The sequence below is a fragment of the Haliotis rubra genome, unplaced genomic scaffold (genome assembly GCF_003918875.1).
Source record: "Haliotis rubra isolate DU_JTF1 unplaced genomic scaffold, ASM391887v1 Scf1123, whole genome shotgun sequence".
Taxonomy (NCBI): domain Eukaryota; kingdom Metazoa; phylum Mollusca; class Gastropoda; order Lepetellida; family Haliotidae; genus Haliotis; species Haliotis rubra.
Window position 1 is genome coordinate 78234 of NW_025765030.1, and position 18747 is coordinate 96980.

General features: G+C 43.7%; 1 protein-coding gene across 1 annotated transcript in view; it reads left to right on the forward strand.

Annotated features, from left to right (window-relative positions):
- LOC124290412 (acetylcholine receptor subunit beta-like) overlaps nucleotides 1-18747 on the forward strand; it is a 30783-nt gene that overhangs the window by 2628 nt on the left and 9408 nt on the right. Inside the window, exons 2-3 of the mRNA XM_046727116.1 lie at nucleotides 16107-16246; nucleotides 18346-18390. Coding sequence (XP_046583072.1) covers nucleotides 16107-16246; nucleotides 18346-18390 — 185 coding nt within the window. The remainder of the gene's footprint in view (nucleotides 1-16106; nucleotides 16247-18345; nucleotides 18391-18747) is intronic.

Consider the following 18747-nt stretch of genomic DNA (forward strand, 5'->3'; position numbering starts at 1 on the left):
TTGAGACATGGTTACTGGTGACATGGTTGAGACACGGTTACTTGTGACATGGTTGAGACATGGTTACTGGTGTTATGGTTGAGACTTGGTTCCTGGTAGCATCGTTGAGACATGGTTACCTGTAGGATGGTTGAGACATGGTTACAGGTAGTCTGGTTGAGACATGGCTACTGGTGGCATGGTTGAGAAATGGTTACTGGTCGAATGCCTGAGACGTGGTTACCTGTAACATGGTTGAGACATGGCTTCTGGTGACATCGTTGAGACATGGTTACAGGTAGTATGGTTGAGATATGGTCACTGTTAGCATGGTTGAGACATGGTTACTGATGGCATGGGTGAGACATGGTTACTGGTCGTATGTCTGAGACAAGGTTACTGATGACATGGCTGAGACATGGTTACTGGTGCTATGGTTGAGACATGGTTACAGGTAGATTGGTTGAGATATGGTCACTGTTAGCATGGTTGAGACATGGTTACTGTTAACATTGTTGAGACTTGGTTACTTGTCGTATGGCTGAGACATGGTTACTTGTCGTATGGTTGAGACATGGTTACTTGTCGTATGGTTGAGACATGGTTCCTTGTCGTATGGTTGAGACATGGTTACTGGTGACATGGTTGAGACATGGTTACTGGTGACATGGTTGATACATGGTTACTGGTGTTATGGTTGAGACATGGTTACTATTAACATTATTGAGACTTGGTTACTTGTCGTATGGTTGAGACATTGTTACTTGTCGTATGGTTGAGACATGGTTTCTTGTCGTATGGTTGAGACATGGTTATTGGTGACATGGTTGAGACATGGTTACTTGTGACATGGTTGAGACATGGCTACTGGTGTTACGGTTGAGACTTGGTTCCTGGTAGCATCGTTGAGACATGGTTACCTGTAGGATGGTTGAGACATGGTTACAGGTAGTCTGGTTGAGACATGGTTACTGGTGTCATGGTTGACACATGGTTACTGGTAACATAGTTGAGACATGGTTACTGGTAACATGGTTGAGACATGGTTTCTGGTGGCATGGTTGAGACAGGGTTACTTGTAACATGGTTGAGACATGGTTATTGGTGACATGGTTGAGACAGGGTTACTGATAACATGGTTGAGACATGGTTACTGGTGACATGGTTGAGACATGGTTACTGGTAGCATGGTTGAGACATGGTTACTGGTGACATGGTTGAGACTTGGTTACTAGTGACATGGTTGAGACATGGTTACAGGTAGTATGGTTGAGACATGTTTACTGGTGGCATGGCTGAGACATGGTTACTTGTTACATGGTTGAGACATAGTTACTGGTGACATGGTTGAGACATGGTTACTGGTGACATGGTTGAGACATGGTTACTGGTGACATGGTTGAGACATGGTTACTGGTGACATGGTTGAGACATGGTTACTGGTAACATAGTTGAGACATGGTTACTGGTGGCATGGTTGAGACATGGTTACTGATGACATGGTTGAGACATAGTTACTGGTGACATGGTTGAGACATGGTTACTGGTGACATGGTTGAGACATGGTTACTGGTGACATGGTTGAGACATGGTTACTGGAAGCATGGTTGAGACATGGTAACTGGAAGTATGGTTGAGACACGGTTACTGGTGACATGGCTGAGACATGGTTGAGAGAGGGTTACTGGTAACATGGTTGAGACATGGTCACTGATGACATGGTTGAGACATGGTTCCTGGTAGAATGGTTGAGACAGGGTTACTGGTCACATGGTTGAGATATGGTTACTGGTAACATGGTTGAGACATGGTTACTGGTGACATGGTTGAGACATGGTTACTGATAGCATGGTTGAGACATGGTAACTGGAAGTATGGTTGAGACACGGTTACTAGTGACATGGCTGAGACATAGTTACTGGTGGCATGGTTGAGACATGGTTACTTGTAACATGGTTGAGACATGGTTACTGGTGACATGGTTGAGACATGGTTACCGGTAACATGGTTGAGACATGGTTACTGGTGACATGGTTGAGACATGGTTACTGGTAACATGGTTGAGACATGGTTACTGGTGACATTGTTGAGACATCGTTACTGTTGACATGGTTGAGACATGGTTACTGGTAGTATGGTTGAGACATGGTTACTGGTGACATGGCTGAGACATGGTTACTGGTGACATAGTTGAGACATGGTTACTGGTGGCATGGTTGAGACAGGGTTACTTGTTACATGGTTGATACATAGTTACTGGTGACATGGTTGAGACATGGTTACTGGTGACATGGTTGAGACATGGTTACTGGTAACATAGTTGAGACATACTTACTGGTGGCATGGTTGAGACATGGTTACTGGTGACATGGTTGAGACACAGTTACTGGTAACATAGTTGAGACATAGTTACTGGTGACATGGTTGAGACCTGGTTACTTGTACCATCGTTGAGACATGGTTACTGGTGACATGGTTGAGACATGGTTACTAGTGACATGGTTGAGAGAGGGTTACTGGTAACATGGTTGAGACATGGTCACTGATGGCATGGTTGAGACATGGTTACTCGTAGAATGGTTGAGACAGGGTTACTGGTCACATGATTGAGCTATGTTTACTGGGAACATGGTTGAGGCATGGTTACTGATAACATGGTTGAGAAGTGGTTAGCATGGTTACTGGTGACATGGTTGAGACATGGTTACTGGTACACATGGTTGAGACATGGTTATTGTTTCTGGACTGATAACATGGTTGGATGTCGACATGGTTGAGATATGGTTACTGTTAACATGGTTGAGACATTGTTACTGGTGACATGGTTTGAGACATGGTTACTGGTGTCACATGGTTACTGGTCACATGGTTGAGACATGGTTACTGGTCACATGGTTGAGACATGGTTACTGGTCGTTTGGTTGAGATATGGTTACTTGTGACATGGTTGAGAAATGGTTACTGGTCGTATCGCTGAGACGTGGTTTCTTGTAACATGGGTGTGACATGGTTACTGGTAGTTTGGTTTAGACATTCTTACTGGTAACATGGTTGAGACATGGTTACTGGTAGTATGGTTGAGATATGGTTACAGGTAGTATGGTTGAGATATAGTCACTGTTAGCATGGTTGAGACATGGTTACTGGTGACATGGTTTATACATGATTTCATGTTAGGGTTGAGACTTGGTTCCTAGTAGCATGGTTGAGACATGGTTACCTGTAGGATGGTTGAGACATGGTTACAGGTAGTATGGTTGAGACATGGTTACTGGTGGCATGTTAGAGACAGGGACACACGTATTATCGTTGAGACATGGTTACTGGTGACATGGTTGACACATTGTTACTATTAACATGGTTGAGACTTGGTTACTGGTCGTATGGTTGAGACATGGTTACTTGTCGTATGGTTGAGACATTTTTTACTTGTCGTATGGTTGAGACATGGTTACTGGTGACATGGTTGAGAGATGGTCACTGATGACATGGTTGAGACATGGTCACTGGTGACATGGTTGAGACATGGTTCCTCGTAGTATGGTTGAGACATGGTTACAGGTAGTATGGTTGACACATGGTTACTGGTGACATGGTTGAGAAATGGTTACTGGTCGAATGGCTGAGACGTGGTTACTTGTAACATGCTTGAGACATGGTTACCGGTCGCATGGTTGAGGCATGGTTACTGGTGACATCGTTGAGACATGGTTACTGGTAGTATGGCTGAGACATGGTTACAGGTAGTACGGTTGACATATGGTCACTGTTAGCATGGTTGAGACATGGTTACTGATGACATGGTTGAGACATGGTTTCTGGTACTATGGTTGAGACATGGTTACTGGTAGTATGGTTGAGATATGGTCACTGTTTGCATGGTTGAGACATGGTTACTGGTGACATGGTTGAGAGATGGTCACTGATGACATGGTTGAGACATGGTTACTGGTGACATGGTTGAGACATGGTTGCTGGTGACATGGTTGAGACATGGTTACTGGTAACATGGTTGAGACATGGGTACAGGTCGTATGGTTGAGACATGGTTACTGGTGACATGTTTGAGACAAGGTTACTGGTGATATGGTTGAGAAAGGGTTACTGGTCGAATGGCTGAGACGTGGTAACTTGTAACATGCTTTAGACATGGTTACCGGTCACTTGGTTGAGACATGGTTACTGGTGACATCGTTGAGACATGGTTACTGGTCGTATGACTGAGACATGGTTACTGATGACATGGTTGAGACATGGTTACTGGTAGTATGGTTGAGACATGGTCACCGTTAGCATGGTTGAGACATGGTTACTAGTGACATGGTTGAGACATGGTTACTGGTCGTATGACTGAGACATGGTTACTGATGACATGGTTGAGACATGGTTACTGGTAGTATGGTTGACACATGGTTACAGGTAGTATGGTTGAGATATGGTCACTGTTAGCATGGTTGAGACATGGTTACTAGTGACATGGTTGAGAGATTGTCACTAAATACATAGTTGCGACATGGTTGCTGGTGACATGGGTGGGAAATGGTTACTAGTGACATGGTTGAGACATGGTTACCGGTGACATGGTTGAGACATGGTTACTTGTAGCATTGTTGAGACATAGGTTCTGGTGACATAGTTGAGACAGGGTTACTTGTAGCATCGTTGAGACATGTGCTGGTGACATGGTTGAGACATGGTTACTGGTAACATGGTTGACGCCTGGTTACTGGTAACATGGTTGACACATGGTTTCTGGTGACATGTTTGAGACATGGTTACTAGTGACTTGGTTGAGACATGGTTATAGGTAGTATGGTTGAGACATGGTTACTGATAACATGGTTAAGAAATGGTTACTGTCGACATGGTTGAGTCATGGTTACTGATGACATGGTTGAGACATTGTTTTTGGTGACATGGTTGACACATGGTTACTGGTAACATGGTTGACACATGGTTTCTGGTGACATGTTTGAGACATGGTTACTAGTGACTTGGTTGAGACATGGTTATAGGTAGTATGGTTGAGACATGGTTACTGATAACATGGTTAAGAAATGGTTACTGTCGACATGGTTGAGTCATGGTTACTGATGACATGGTTGAGACATTGTTTTTGGTGACATGGTTGAGACATGGTTACTGGTGTCATGGTTGAGACATTTTTTACTTGTCGTATGGTTGAGACATGGTTACTGGTGACATGGTTGAGAGATGGTCACTGATGACATGGTTGAGACATGGTCACTGGTGACATGGTTGAGACATGGTTCCTCGTAGTATGGTTGAGACATGGTTACAGGTAGTATGGTTGACACATGGTTACTGGTGACATGGTTGAGAAATGGTTACTGGTCGAATGGCTGAGACGTGGTTACTTGTAACATGCTTGAGACATGGTTACCGGTCGCATGGTTGAGGCATGGTTACTGGTGACATCGTTGAGACATGGTTACTGGTAGTATGGCTGAGACATGGTTACAGGTAGTACGGTTGACATATGGTCACTGTTAGCATGGTTGAGACATGGTTACTGATGACATGGTTGAGACATGGTTTCTGGTACTATGGTTGAGACATGGTTACTGGTAGTATGGTTGAGATATGGTCACTGTTTGCATGGTTGAGACATGGTTACTGGTGACATGGTTGAGAGATGGTCACTGATGACATGGTTGAGACATGGTTACTGGTGACATGGTTGAGACAGGCTTTATGGTTGCTGGTGACATGGTTGAGACATGGTTACTGGTAACATGGTTGAGACATGGGTACAGGTCGTATGGTTGAGACATGGTTACTGGTGACATGTTTGAGACAAGGTTACTGGTGATATGGTTGAGAAAGGGTTACTGGTCGAATGGCTGAGACGTGGTAACTTGTAACATGCTTTAGACATGGTTACCGGTCACTTGGTTGAGACATGGTTACTGGTGACATCGTTGAGACATGGTTACTGGTCGTATGACTGAGACATGGTTACTGATGACATGGTTGAGACATGGTTACTGGTAGTATGGTTGAGACATGGTCACCGTTAGCATGGTTGAGACATGGTTACTAGTGACATGGTTGAGACATGGTTACTGGTCGTATGACTGAGACATGGTTACTGATGACATGGTTGAGACATGGTTACTGGTAGTATGGTTGACACATGGTTACAGGTAGTATGGTTGAGATATGGTCACTGTTAGCATGGTTGAGACATGGTTACTAGTGACATGGTTGAGAGATTGTCACTAAATACATAGTTGCGACATGGTTGCTGGTGACATGGGTGGGAAATGGTTACTAGTGACATGGTTGAGACATGGTTACCGGTGACATGGTTGAGACATGGTTACTTGTAGCATTGTTGAGACATAGGTTCTGGTGACATAGTTGAGACAGGGTTACTTGTAGCATCGTTGAGACATGTGCTGGTGACATGGTTGAGACATGGTTACTGGTAACATGGTTGACGCCTGGTTACTGGTAACATGGTTGACACATGGTTTCTGGTGACATGTTTGAGACATGGTTACTAGTGACTTGGTTGAACATGGTTATAGGTAGTATGGTTGAGACATGGTTACTGATAACATGGTTTAGAAATGGTTACTCTCGACATGGTTGAGTCATGGTTACTGATGACATGGTTGAGACATTGTTTTTGGTGACATGGTTGACACATGGTTACTGGTAACATGGTTGACACATGGTTTCTGGTGACATGTTTGAGACATGGTTACTAGTGACTTGGTTGAGACATGGTTATAGGTAGTATGGTTGAGACATGGTTACTGATAACATGGTTAAGAAATGGTTACTGTCGACATGGTTGAGTCATGGTTACTGATGACATGGTTGAGACATTGTTTTTGGTGACATGGTTGAGACATGGTTACTGGTGTCATGGTTGAGACATGGTTACTGGTAACATGGTTGAGACATGGTTACTGGTCGTTTGGTTGAGATATGGTTACTTGTGACATTGTTGAGAAATGGTTACTGGTCGTATTGCTGAGACGTTGTTACTTGTAACATGGTTGAGACATGATTTCTGGTGACATGGTTGAGACATGGTTACTGGTGTTATTGTTGAGACTTGGTTCCTAGTAGCATGGTTGAGACATGGTTACCTGTAGGATGGTTGAGACATAGTTACAGGTAGTATGGTTGAGACATGGTTACTGGTTGCATGTTAGAGACAGGGACACACGTATTATCGTTGAGAAATGGTTACTGGTGACATGGTTGACACATTGTTACTATTAACATGGTTGAGACTTGGCTGCTTGTCGTATGGTTGAGACGTGGTTACTTGCCGTATGGTTGAGACATGGTTACTCTTGACACGGTTGAGACATGGTTACTCTTGACACGGTTGAGAGATGGTCACTGGTAGTATAGTTGATACATGGCTACTGGTGACATGGTTGAGACATGGTTACTAGTAGTATGGTTGAGACATGGCTCCTGGTGACATGGTTGAGACATGGTTACAGGTCGTATGGTTGAGACATGGTTACTGGTCGTATGGTTGAGACATGGTTACTGGTGACATGGTTGAGACATGGTTACTGGTAGTTTGGTTGAGACATGGTTACTGATGGCATGGTTGAGATATGGTTACTGGTGACATGGTGGAGATATGGTTACTGGTGACATGGTGCAGACATGGTTACTGATAGAAAGATTGAGACATGGTTACTGGTAGTATGGTTGAGACATGCTTACTTGTATCATCGTTGAGACATGGTTACTGGTGACATGGTTGAGACATGGTTACTGGTAGTATGGTTGAGACATGGTTACTGGGAGTATGGTTGAGACATGGTCACTGATGGCTTGGTTGAGACATGGTTACTCGTAGAATGGTTGAGACAGGGTTACTGGTCACATGATTGAGCTATGTTTACTGGTAACATGGTTGAGGCATGGTTACTGATAAAATAGTTCAGACATGGTTACTGGTGACATGGTTGAGACATGATCACTGATAGCATGGTTGAGACATGGTAACTGGAAGTATGGTTGAGACACGGTTACTGGTGACATGGCTGAGACATCGTTGAGACATGGTTATTGGTCGCATGGTTGAGACATGGGGACTGATATCATGGTTGAGAAGTGGTTACTGTCGACATGGTTGAGATATGGTTACTGTTAACATGGTTGAGACATTGTTTCTGGTGACATGGTTGAGACATGGTTACTGGTGTCATGGTTGAGACATGGTTACTGGTCACATGGTTGAGACATGGTTACTGGTCGTATGGTTGAGACATGGTTACTGGTCGTTTGGTTGAGATATGGTTACTTGTGACATGGTTGAGAAATGGTTACTGGTCGTATCGCTGAGACGTGGTTACTTGTAACATGGGTGAGACATGGTTACTGGTAGTTTGGTTTAGACATTCTTACTGGTAACATGGTTGAGACATGGTTACTGGTAGTATGGTTGAGATATGGTTACAGGTAGTATGGTTGAGATATAGTCACTGTTAGCATGGTTGAGACATGGTTACTGGTGACATGGTTTATACATGATTTCATGTTAGGGTTGAGACTTGGTTCCTAGTAGCATGGTTGAGACATGGTTACCTGTAGGATGGTTGAGACATGGTTACAGGTAGTATGGTTGAGACATGGTTACTGGTGGCATGTTAGAAACAGGGACACACGTATTATCGTTGAGACATGGTTACTGGTGACATGGTTGAGAAATGGTTACTGGTCGAATGGCTGAGACGTGGTTACTTGTAACATGCTTGAGACATGGTTACCGGTCGCATGGTTGAGGCATGGTTACTGGTGACATCGTTGAGACATGGTTACTGGTAGTATGGCTGAGACATGGTTACAGGTAGTACGGTTGACATATGGTCACTGTTAGCATGGTTGAGACATGGTTACTGATGACATGGTTGAGACATGGTTTCTGGTACTATGGTTGAGACATGGTTGCTGGTAGTATGGTTGAGATATGGTCACTGTTTGCATGGTTGAGATATGGTTACTGGTGACATGGTTGAGAGATGGTCACTGATGACATGGTTGAGACATGGTTACTGGTGACATGGTTGAGACATGGTTGCTGGTGACATGGTTGAGACATGGTTACTGGTAACATAGTTGAGACATGGGTACAGGTCGTATGGTTGAGACATGGTTACTGGTGACATGGTTGAGACAAGGTTACTGGTGATATGGTTGAGAAAGGGTTACTGGTCGAATGGCTGAGAAGTGGTAACTTGTAACATGCTTTAGACATGGTTACCGGTCACTTGGTTGAGACATGGTTACTGGTGACATCGTTGAGACATGGTTACTGGTCGTATGACTGAGACATGGTTACTGATGACATGGTTGAGACATGGTTACTGGTAGTATGGTTGAGACATGGTCACTGTTAGCATGGTTGAGACATGGTTACTAGTGACATGGTTGAGACATGGTTACTAGTGACATGGTTGAGAGATTGTCACTAAATACATAGTTGCGACATGGTTGCTGGTGACATGGGTGGGAAATGGTTACTAGTGACATGGTTGAGACATGGTTACCGGTGACATGGTTGAGACATGGTTACTTGTAGCATTGTTGAGACATAGGTTCTGGTGACATAGCTGAGACAGGGTTACTTGTAGCATCGTTGAGACATGTGCTGGTGACATGGTTGAGACATGGTTACTGGTAACATGGTTGACGCCTGGTTACTGGTAACATGGTTGACACATGGTTTCTGGTGACATGTTTGAGACATGGTTACTAGTGACTTGGTTGAGACATGGTTATAGGTAGTATGGTTGAGACATGGTTACTGATAACATGGTTAAGAAATGGTTACTGTCGACATGGTTGAGTCATGGTTACTGATGACATGGTTGAGACATTGTTTTTGGTGACATGGTTGAGACATGGTTACTGGTGTCATGGTTGAGACATGGTTACTGGTAACATGGTTGAGACATGGTTACTGGTCGTTTGGTTGAGATATGGTTACTTGTGACATTGTTGAGAAATGGTTACTGGTCGTATCGCTGAGACGTTGTTACTTGTAACATGGTTGAGACATGATTTCTGGTGACATGGTTGAGACATGGTTACTGGTGTTATTGTTGAGACTTGGTTCCTAGTAGCATGGTTGAGACATGGTTACCTGTAGGATGGTTGAGACATAGTTACAGGTAGTATGGTTGAGACATGGTTACTGGTTGCATGTTAGAGACAGGAACACACGTATTATCGTTGAGAAATGGTTACTGGTGACATGGTTGACACATTGTTACTATTAACATGGTTGAGACTTGGCTACTTGTCGTATGGTTGAGACGTGGTTACTTGCCGTATGGTTGAGACATGGTTACTCTTGACACGGTTGAGACATGGTTACTCTTGACACGGTTGAGAGATGGTCACTGGTAGTATAGTTGATACATGGCTACTGGTGACATGGTTGAGACATGGTTACTAGTAGTATGGTTGAGACATGGCTCCTGGTGACATGGTTGAGACATGGTTACAGGTCGTATGGTTGAGACATGGTTACACATATGGTTGAGACATGGTTACTTGACATGTGACATGGTTGAGACATGGTTACTGGTAGTTTGGTTGAGACATGGTTACTGATGGCATGGTTGAGATATGGTTACTGGTGACATGGTGGAGATATGGTTACTGGTGACATGGTGCAGACATGGTTACTGATAGAAAGATTGAGACATGGTTACTGGTAGTATGGTTGAGACATGCTTACTTGTACCATCGTTGAGACATGGTTACTGGTGACATGGTTGAGACATGGTTACTGGTAGTATGGTTGAGACATGGTTACTGGGAGTATGGTTGAGACATGGTTACTGATGGTATGGTTGAGACATGGTTACAGGTAGTATGGTTGAGATATAGTCACTGTTAGCATGGTTGAGACATGGCTACTCTTGACATGGTTGATACATGATTTCTGGTGACATGGTTGAGACATGGTTATTGGTGTTATGGTTGAGACTTGGTTCCTAGAAGCATGGTTGAGACATGGTTACAGGTAGTATGGTTGAGACATGGTTACTGGTGGCAGGGTGGAGACAGGGTTACACGTATTATCGTTGAGACATAGTTACTGGTGACATGGTTGAGACATGGTTACTTGTCGTATGGTTGAGACACTGTTACTTGTCGTATGGTTGAGACATGGTTACTGGTGACATGGTTGAGAGATGGTAACTGGTAGTATGGTTGAGACATGGTTACTGGTGACATGGTTGAGACATGGTTACTGGTAACATGGTTGAGACGTGGTTCCTGGTGACATCGTTGAAACATGGTCACTGATAGCGTGGTTGATACATGGTTACTGGTGATATGGTTGAGACATGGTCACTGATAGCATGGTTGAGGCATAGTTACTGGTCGTATGGTTGAGACATGGTTACTTCGCGTATGGTTGAGAAATGGTTACTAGTGACATGGTTGAAACTTGGTTACTGGTAGTATGGTTGAGATATGGTTACAGGTAGTATGGTTGAGATATGATCACTGTTGACATGGTTGAGACATGATTTCTGGTGACATGGTTGAGACATGGTTACTGGTAACATGGTTGAGACGTGGTTCCTGGTGACATCGTTGATACATGGTCACTTATAGCGTGGTTGATACATGGTTACTGGTGATATGGTTGAGACATGGTCACTGATAGCATGGTTGAGGCATAGTTACTGGTCGTATGGTTGAGACATGGTTACTTCGCGTATGGTTGAGAAATGGTTACTAGTGACATGGTTGAAACTTGGTTACTGGTAGTATGGTTGAGATATGGTTACAGGTAGTATGGTTGAGATATGATCACTGTTGACATGGTTGAGACATGATTTCTGTTGACATGGTTGAGACATGATTTCTGGCGACATGGTTCAGACATGGTTACTGTTGACATGGATGAAACATGGTTGTTGGTAGTATGGTTGAGACATGGTTACTTGTAACATGATTGAGACATGGTTACTGGTCGTATGGTTGAGATATGGTTACTTGGCGTATGGTTGAGAAATGGTTACTGGTGACATGGTTGAGACATGGTTACTGGTAGTATGGTTGAGATATGGTTACAGGTAGTATGGTTGACATACGGTAACTGTTAGCATGGTTGAGACATGGTTACAGGTATTATGGTTGAGACATGGTTACTGGTGACATGGTTGAGGCATGGTTACTATTAACATTGTTGAGACTTGGATACTTGTCGTATGGTTGAGACATGGTTACTAATCGTATGGTTGAGACATGGTTACTGGTGACATGGTTGGGAGATGGTCACTGGTAGTTTGGTTGAGACATGGTTACTGGTAACATGGTTTAGACATGGTTTCTGGTGACATGGTTGAGACATGGTCACTCATAACGTGGTTGAGACATGGTTACTGGTGACATGGTTGAAACATGGTCACTCATAGCATGGTTGAGATATTGTTACTTGTAATATGATTGAGACATGGTTACTGGTCGTATGGTTGAGACATTGTAACTGGCAGTATGGTTGAGAAATGGTTACATGTATTATGGTTGAGTCATGGTTACTGGTGACATGGTTGACACATGGTTACTATTAACATTGTTTAGACTTGGTTACTTGTCGTATGGTTGAGACGTGGTTACAGGTTTTATGGTTGAGACATGGTTACTGGTGACATGATTGACACATGGTTACTATTAACATTGTTTAGACTTGGTTACTTTTCGTATAGTTGAGACATGGTTACTAGTCGTATGGTTGAGACATGGTTACTGGTGACATGGTTGAGAGATGGTTACTGGTGACATTGTTGAGACATGGTTACTGGTAACATGGTTGAGACATGGTTACTGGTCGTATGGTTGAGACATGGTTACTGGTGACATGGTTGAGAGATTGTCACTGGTGACATTGTTGAGACATGGTTACTGGTAACATGGTTGAGACATGGTTACTGGTCGTATGGTTGAGACATGGTTACTGGTGACATGGTTGAGACTGGTTACTTGTGACATGGTTAAGAAATGGTTACTGCTCGTTTGGTTGAGATATGGTTACTGGTGACATCGTTGAGACATGGTTACTGGTAGTATGGTTGACACATGGTTACTGTGACATCGTTGAGACATGGTTACTGGGAGTATGGTTGAGACATGGTTACTGGTAGTATGGTTGAGACATGGTTACTGTGACATCGTTGAGACATGGTTACTGGGAGTATGGTTGAGATATGGTCACTGTGGTTAGCATGGTTGAGACATGGTTACTGGTGACATGGTTGATACATGGTTTCTGGTGACATGGTTGAGACATGGTTTCTGGTGACATTGTTGAGACATGGTTACTGGTGACATGGTTGAGACATGGTCACTGATAGCATGGTTGAGACATGGTTACTGGTGACATAGTTGAGACGTGACTTGCAACGGTGGACTGCAACGGCAGCTTCCAAACCTCCAATGGCGATATTTCGGTCAGTAACGTTCAGTCTTGACAGTTTATATTTTCTTTTACGTCGTAAATTTCGTAATGAAATGATGAATTGGGTTTGGAGCTTATAGTCAATTTTGCTTTTCATGTATCGTTTTAATTTGTTATGACAAACATTTACAAACCATTCTGGGATGCGTTTGCGCGCAATACGACATGCTTAACGGGATTCAAACATAGGAATTGTCTTAATAACGACTGCTGTCAAAGTACATCGAAATGACATGCTGAAATCACACAGGCGTTTATTTTTATTTTTTTCTGTTTTTGAAGTGTGTATTTAACGTTTGTCGCGCATATGTAAACCATCTCGTGCAACCATCTCACATAACAGAGTGATGGTGGATAAATAAAGACTGAAAGTAACACGGTGTAATGACGGTATCATTGTGGAAGATTAGTTGTAACAGGCACTGATACAAAGTTTCATACCTGACTAAATATAAAACACACGACAAATCAGAACCGAGACGACACTACCATGATCCGACATTTGCAATCAAATCCAAACAATCACACCGCTCGGTCACAAGGTCACAGACGTATTGATTCAATAAGAAGGACGTGTGTGTACTTGATAACACTATATAAAGGTCATCTCCCTTATCAACATCATTAGTTGACGGACATCTATAAAAATCATTTGAAATCATTGAAATCTCTGTAGCTTTTGTCACTAATGTGACTCACAAAATTGAGTAGAACATGGCAAATATCCTGACCTCGCTCTCTAAATGTCATGGTTTCATGGGATGGCGTCAGGATTTTGTAGAATATAGAACCTCAGTTTTGACTGTTCCCCAGAAACTAATTCAGTTGGGTGTCAAGTGGAAAGTAGCTGTAAAAACTATATGGATGGATCACTGGAAATAAGTGATGACACCAAGTGTCCCATCTGGGTATCCTGTGTGGGTGCCCCATCTGGGTATCCTATGTGGGTGCCCCATCTGGGTATCCTATGTGGGTGTCCCATCTGGGTATCCTATGTGGGTGCCCCATCTGGGTATCCTATGTGGGTGCCCCATCTGGGTATCCTATGTGGGTGCCCCATCTGGGTATCCTATGTGGGTGCCCCATCTGGGTATCCTATGTGGGTGTCCCACATCTGGGTATCCTATGGTGTGTATCCTGTGTGGGTGTCCCATCTGGGTATCCTGTGTGGGTGTCCCATCTAGGTATCCTGTGTGGGTGCCCCATCTGGGTATCCTATGTGGGTGTCCCATCTGGGTATCCTATGTGGGTGTCCCATCTAGGTATCCTATGTGGGTGCCCCATCTGGGTATCCTATGTGGGTGCCCCATCTGGGTATCCTATGTGGGTGTCCCATCTGGGTATCCTATGTGGGTGCCCCATCTGGGTATCCTATCCTATGTGGGTGTCCCATCTGGGTATCCTATGTGGGTGCCCCATCTGGGTATCCTATGTGGGTGTCCCATCTGGGTATCCTATGTGGGTGCACCATCTGGGTATCCTATGTGGGTGTCCCATCTGGGTATCCTATGTGGGTGCCCCATCTGGGTATCCTATGTGGGTGTCCCATCTGGGTATCCTGTGTGGGTGCCCCATCTGGGTATCCTATGTGGGTGTCCCATCTGGGTATCCTATGTGGGTGCCCCATCTGGGTATCCTATGTGGGTGTCCCATCTGGGTATCCTGTGTGGGTGTCCCATCTAGGTATCCTGAGTGGGTGCCCCATCTGGGTATCCTATGTGGGTGTCCCATCTGGGTATCCTGTGTGGGTGTCCCATCTAGGTATCCTATGTGGGTGTCCCATCTGGGTATCCTATGTGGGTGCACCATCTGGGTATCCTATGTGGGTGTCCCATCTGGGTATCCTATGTGGGTGCCCCATCTGGGTATCTGGGTATCCTATGTGGGTGCCCCATCTGGGTATCCTATGTGGGTGCACCATCTGGGTATCCTATGTGGGTGCCCCATCTGGGTATCCTATGTGGGTGCCCCATCTGGGTATCCTATGTGGGTGTCCCATCTGGGTATCCTATGTGGGTGCCCCATCTGGGTATCCTGTGTGGGTGCCCCATCTGGGTATCCTGTGTGGGTGCCCCATCTGGGTATCCTGTGTGGGTGTCCCATCTGGGTATCCTGTGTGGGTGTCCCATCTGGGTATCCTGTGTGGGTGCCCCATCTGGGTATCCTGTGTGGGTGTCCCATCTGGGTATCCTGTGTGGGTGTCCCATCTGGGTATCCTGTGTGGGTGCCCCATCTGGGTATCCTGTGTGGGTGTCCCATCTGGGTATCCTATGTGGGTGTCCCATCTGGGTATCCTGTGTGGGTGTCCCATCTGGTATCCTGTGTGGGTGTCCCATCTGGGTATCCTATGTGGGTGTCCCATCTAGGTATCCTGTGTGGGTGTCCCATCTGGGTATCCTATGTGGGTGCCCAATCTGGGTATCCTATGTGGGTGCCCCATCTGGGTATCCTATGTGGGTGCCCCATCTGGGTATCCTATGTGGGTGTCCCATCTGGGTATCCTATGTGGGGGCCCCATCTGGGTATCCTATGTGGGTGCCAAATCTGGGTATCCTATGTGGGTGTCACATCTGGGTATCCTATTACAAAGTAACAGAGAAGCACGTGTCATGTCTTGAAGTAATCAAGACTCATCTTGTTGCAGGGATACCAGTCTTGGGTTTTACTTTCGGTGACGGATCCAAGCTGCGGACTGACCTCTTGGCCAACTACTCCTTGAAGGTTCGTCCTGAAGGAGTCACTGATATCGATCTCGCCTTCAACATCCTCACGGTCAACGAACTGGTAAGGGTCGACTGATGAGTGGTCCTTGTCTGGAAGGGTTATACAGTTCATTAACGACAACTTAGATTGTAATTTGCTACGTTAACCAATGAAGTGTTGCCACCAAGAGAGATTGAAATGTTTAGACACACACAACACATAACCTTTACAGATCATCCATCATGTCAGACAATAATCTGTAAAGATCATCCATCATGTCAGACAATAATCTGTAAAGACACACACAGCACATTACTTTTACAGATCATCCATCATGTCAGACAATAATCTGTAAAGATCATCCATCATGTCAGACAATAATCTGTAAAGACACACGCAACATATTACTTTTACAGATCATCCATCATGTCAGACAATAATCTGTAAAGACACACGCAACACATTACATTTTACAGATCATCCATCATGTCAGACAATAATCTGTAAAGATCATCCATCATGTCAGACAATAATCTGTAAAGACACACGCAACACATTACATTTTACAGATCATCCATCATGTCAGACAATAATCTGTAAAGATCATCCATCATGTCAGACAATAATCTGTAAAGATCATCCATCATGTCAGACAATAATCTGTAAAGACACACACAACACATTATTTTAACAGATCATCCATCATGTCAGACAATAATCTGTTAAGATCATCCATCATGTCAGACAATAATCTGTAAAGACACACGCAACATATTACTTTTACAGATCAACCATCATGTCAGACAATAATCTGTAAAGACACACGCAACATATTACTTTTACAGATCATCCATCATGTCAGACAATAATCTGTAAACATCCTCCATCATGTCAGATAATAATCTGTAAAGATCATCCATCATGTCAGACAATAATCTGTAAAGACACACACAACACATTATTTTAACAGATCATCCATCATGTCAGACAATAATCTGTTAAGATCATCCATCATGTCAGACAATAATCTGTAAAGACACACGCAACATATTACTTTTACAGATCATCCATCATGTCAGACAATAATCTGTAAAGACACACGCAACATATTACTTTTACAGATCATCCATCATGTCAGACAATAATCTGTAAACATCCTCCATCATGTCAGACAATAATCTGTAAAGACACACACAACACATTACTTTTACAGATCATCCATCATGTCAGACAATAATCTGTAAAGACACACGCAACACATTACTTTTACAGATCATCCATCATGTCAGACACTCATCTGTAAAGACACACGCAACACATTACTCTTGGTGGTCACCCATTGCAGCTTCAACCCTGAATTTACGTTAAGAGTGTTTATACTAATTCACAACTATACGTATTTTTAAGATATATTTCATGACGAGAAAGAATGGTCCAGAAGCCAGACACCCCAAGAACTGTATCTGAACATTGACGGTTGCTATTTTGACATACAAATATTTTTGCGATGTGCACATATGTAATATAATTGTCAAAAAATTTAAAACATGATCTGAGCACTCCAAACCTCCATTTTGATGAAAATCGTTCAATCCAAACCAGAGTTATTAAATTAAACCATCCAGCTATCGGTTAAAATATTGCCATAACTGACAGGACATGTCTCACCTTAAAAGGGCCCCTGCACGGTAGTCATGCACTGCCGTTGATGACAACCGGCTTTAAATCAAAGCTACATTATTCCTGATTGTGAAAAACACATCCCATTTGGTCGCCAGTACTGCACCACATTTTCACTATTTGGGGGGTTCTGGCTTCTAGACCATCAGTGTTATAAGAAAGCTATGACAATACTGCTAAGATTAACAAACATTCATAGTGTCAAGCTTGATATATTCCTTGCACAATTAATGATTTCGTTATTTACATAGAATATGTTGAAATGTTTGGCAGAGGGTCTGAGTTCTCAATATCGTCCTCGCATTCCATAAAGGGGAACAACATTTGGCGTTTGTGGGGAACTTATCCCAAAAAGCTATGAACAGTTTCAAAGAAGCCATTGTCTAACTTGACAAATGGTTCGGGGTACGCAGTTAAAATGTTGACCGAAGTTATTTGTGGTTACAACTTATTATTTAGAATCTATTCATGCCCTGCGATGTGTTTCTTGTCTTGCTTAGGAGACCCGAACACAGACGTTTTCAGTGTCAGGCTACTTCACAGTGGTAAGTGTTCTACAGGCAGTGTCAGGCTACATTACAGCGGTAAGTGTTCTACAGGCAGTGTCAGGATACTTTACAGCGGTAAGTGTTCTACAGGCAGTGTCAGGATACATTAGAGCGGTAAGTGTTCTACAGGCAGTGTCAGGTTGCTTTACAGCGGTAAGTGTTCTACAGGCAGTGTCAGGCTACATTACAGTGGTAAGTGTTCTGCAGGCAGTGTCAGGTTGCTTTACAGCGGTAAGTGTTCTACAGGCAGTGTCAGGTTGCTTTACAGCGGTAAGTGTTCTACAGGCAGTGTCAGGATACTTCACAGAGGTAAGTGTTCTACAGGCAGTGTCAGGATACTTTACAGCGGTAAGT